The sequence below is a fragment of the Nicotiana sylvestris genome, chromosome 4, assembly GCF_000393655.2.
Source record: "Nicotiana sylvestris chromosome 4, ASM39365v2, whole genome shotgun sequence".
Lineage (NCBI taxonomy): Eukaryota > Viridiplantae > Streptophyta > Magnoliopsida > Solanales > Solanaceae > Nicotiana > Nicotiana sylvestris.
Window position 1 is genome coordinate 44,094,911 of NC_091060.1, and position 2,763 is coordinate 44,097,673.

At 46.2% G+C, this 2,763-nt stretch overlaps 1 protein-coding gene across 1 annotated transcript; it reads right to left on the reverse strand.

Annotated features, from left to right (window-relative positions):
• Nucleotides 1-1,827: 1,827 nt before the first annotated feature.
• LOC138889485 (uncharacterized) lies at nt 1,828-2,517 on the reverse strand. Its single transcript, XM_070172796.1, has one exon. The coding sequence runs from the start codon at nt 2,515-2,517 to the stop codon at nt 1,828-1,830; it is 690 nt and encodes a 229-aa protein (XP_070028897.1).
• Between the last annotated feature and the right edge of the window lie 246 nt (nt 2,518-2,763).

Below are 2,763 nucleotides of genomic sequence, written 5' to 3' on the forward strand. Positions count from 1 at the left end.
TCAGTATGCTTTTGATTTTGTTGTCTCATAATTTATCCTTATCAACTGTGTTGACTCGCTCGATGTGGTGGTAGGTGTCTTCGCCTATCTTCCTTATTCCTCCGATCGCTGGGATGGCCTGGCGACTGTATATGGGATTGCTACCGTCGCCATGAATAATCACCTCTTGGTGATTCCAGTCAAACTTCACTGTCTGGTGCAGGGTTGATGCTACAGCTCTAGCGGAGTGAATCCAGGGTCATCCCAATAGCAAGTTGTAAGATGCTGGGACATCTATTACTTGAAAATCAACGTCAAACCAAGTGGGTCCCATTTGCAGACACAAGCTAATTTCCGCAATAGTGGACCTTTGGAAACCATCGAAAGCTTTGATATTGATGGATCCATCCTTGATCTCATGCAGGATCTTTCCCAATGTTCTGAGAGTTACTAATGGACAAATGTTAAGGCTGGACCCTCCGTCAATCAGGATTCTAGTGATGAAATAATCCTCGCACTGCACAGTGATGTGCAACGCCTTGTTGTGACTCAAACCTTCTGGTGGCAACTCATCTTCATAGAAAGTGATCTTGTGACTCTCCAATACCTGCCCCACCATGATTGCCATCTTTCCTCCGGTGATGTTGCTCGGTACATATGCCTCACTCAACACCTTTAACAGAGCATTCTTATGTGCATCAGAACTTTGTAGCAAAGCTAGGATAGAGATCTGTGCCGGTGTTTTGTTCAATTGATCAATGACCGAGTACTCCTTTGCTTGTATCTTCCTCTAGAGATCATTAAGCCCAGTTTCAGTGATGGTTGGCTGACCAGAGGCCTACTTACTCGACTCAGCTAAATGTTCCGGAGTATAAATCCTGCCGATTCTTGTCATACCCTATGCCGCAACTGCTTCTCCGGATTTGGCTTTCCCCTTTCTCCTTGCCTCGACTGTGTAATCCTAAGTGATGGCCTTTGTATGGAATGGTGTTATGGCCGACATTGCTACTGGAATGGATACCCTTGCTTTCGAAGGTAACACAGCAACTTCAAATGGTGCAGGTGCCTTTGGGGACCCAAACTCGATCTCAATCGGCGTTGGCGTCTTTGCAGGAGAAGGTGCTTCGAACTCAAGTGGTATGGACATATTCACCTCAGCATCCCCAGAAGGCTGAATCTGGACTACAATCGGGTTAAGGGTGACTATTGTTTACTTTGGCTCGTCACCTTCCGTGATCAATCCGATATATCCTTTGGAGTCCCAATCATCTCCGATCTCAATCATGTGAATGCCTCCGCCCTTGTGGCCAGGCAGCGGGTTATTCGAGCATTTGGAGCGGGCTCCTTTGCCACGATAATCTTGTTATCGATCAGTGCTTGGATTTTATCTTTCAGAGAACTACATTCATCAATGGTGTGCCCTTTCACGCCTGAATGGTATGCACAGGATTTGTTTGGGTTGACCCATTGGGAAGGGTTTTCAGGGTTTATAGCACGGATGGGGGTGAAGTAACCAGCAGCTTTGAGCCTTTCATACAGCTGGTTGATCGGTTCGGCAATGGCAGTGTATTGTTTGGGAGGTCTGTGGTCAAAATTTGGTCGAGGTCTAGGAAAGTTTTGGCGAGTGGGAGGTGATTGATAGTGAGAGGGTTGAGCATTGTAGGCTTGGTATACATGTGCGGGTTGGGAGTATCTGGGTTAAGTGGGCTGATATGTGGGTGATGGAGGTGATTGGTAAGTAAGTGGCGGAGCTTGGTAAGAGGGCAAGGGTGCTTGGTAATTTGGGGTAGGTTGATATGTGTGTGGAGGTATTGGGTAAGTTTGGTATTTGATTGGGGACTTTTTTCTCTATGAAACCATCACAGCGCTCACGTCCCTTTTCTTGGTCGTGCCACCAGACTTTGGAGACTTGTTGGTAGCTTGCAAAGCTTCAAAGTTAGTGAGCATACCACTTTTGATACCTTCCTCGATTCTCTCCCCTAGCTTGATGATGTCGGAAAATTTTTGGCTTTCAAATAGCATCAACCTTTCATAGTACTGTGGGTCTTGAGCTCGGATGAAAAACCTGTTCATTTGTTCTTCTTCTAAAGTCGATCTGACCTCAGCAGCTTCTGATCTCCAACGAGTAGCATACTCGCGGAATGTCTCCGTGGGTTTCTTCTTTAAGTTCTGGATGTAGAATATATCTGGCGCATTTTCTGTGTTGAACCTGAACCTGTCCATGAAATCGGACGCCATACATACCCAATTCGACCACATTTTTGGTTCTTGGCTGATGTACCAAGACAGAGCATCTCCCTTTAGACTCCTCATGAAGAGTTTCATGCCAATCTTTTCGTCCTTCCCTACTCCGACTAGCTTGTCGCAGTATGTTCTCAGATGAACTCTCGGATCCTCGGTACCGTCAAACATCTCAAACTTAGGAGGTTTATACCCCTCAGGCAGTTCGATATCGGGTTGAATGCAAAGGTCCTCATAATTCAGCCCTTCAATCCTCTTACTTCCCTCGACGCCCTGAATTCTGCTAGTCAGTTTCATGTGTTCTTCTGCCAGATTCTTGATAAGCGACTATTTATCATCAGACTCGGGTGCGCTTGAAATGGGTTGAGTAGGATGCGGCACAGTTTCTACATAGATGGGGGTATTGTGGTGAGGATGAAAATGGTCGTTTGTGGAGTTCACAGGTTCCGGGATGAGCAGTGGAGTATAGTTGGATGTGTGGCAAGTGTTGTAGTGGTGATGAGGAGCGGAGTGGTTTTTTGGTTTTGGAATGTTTTGTAGAGG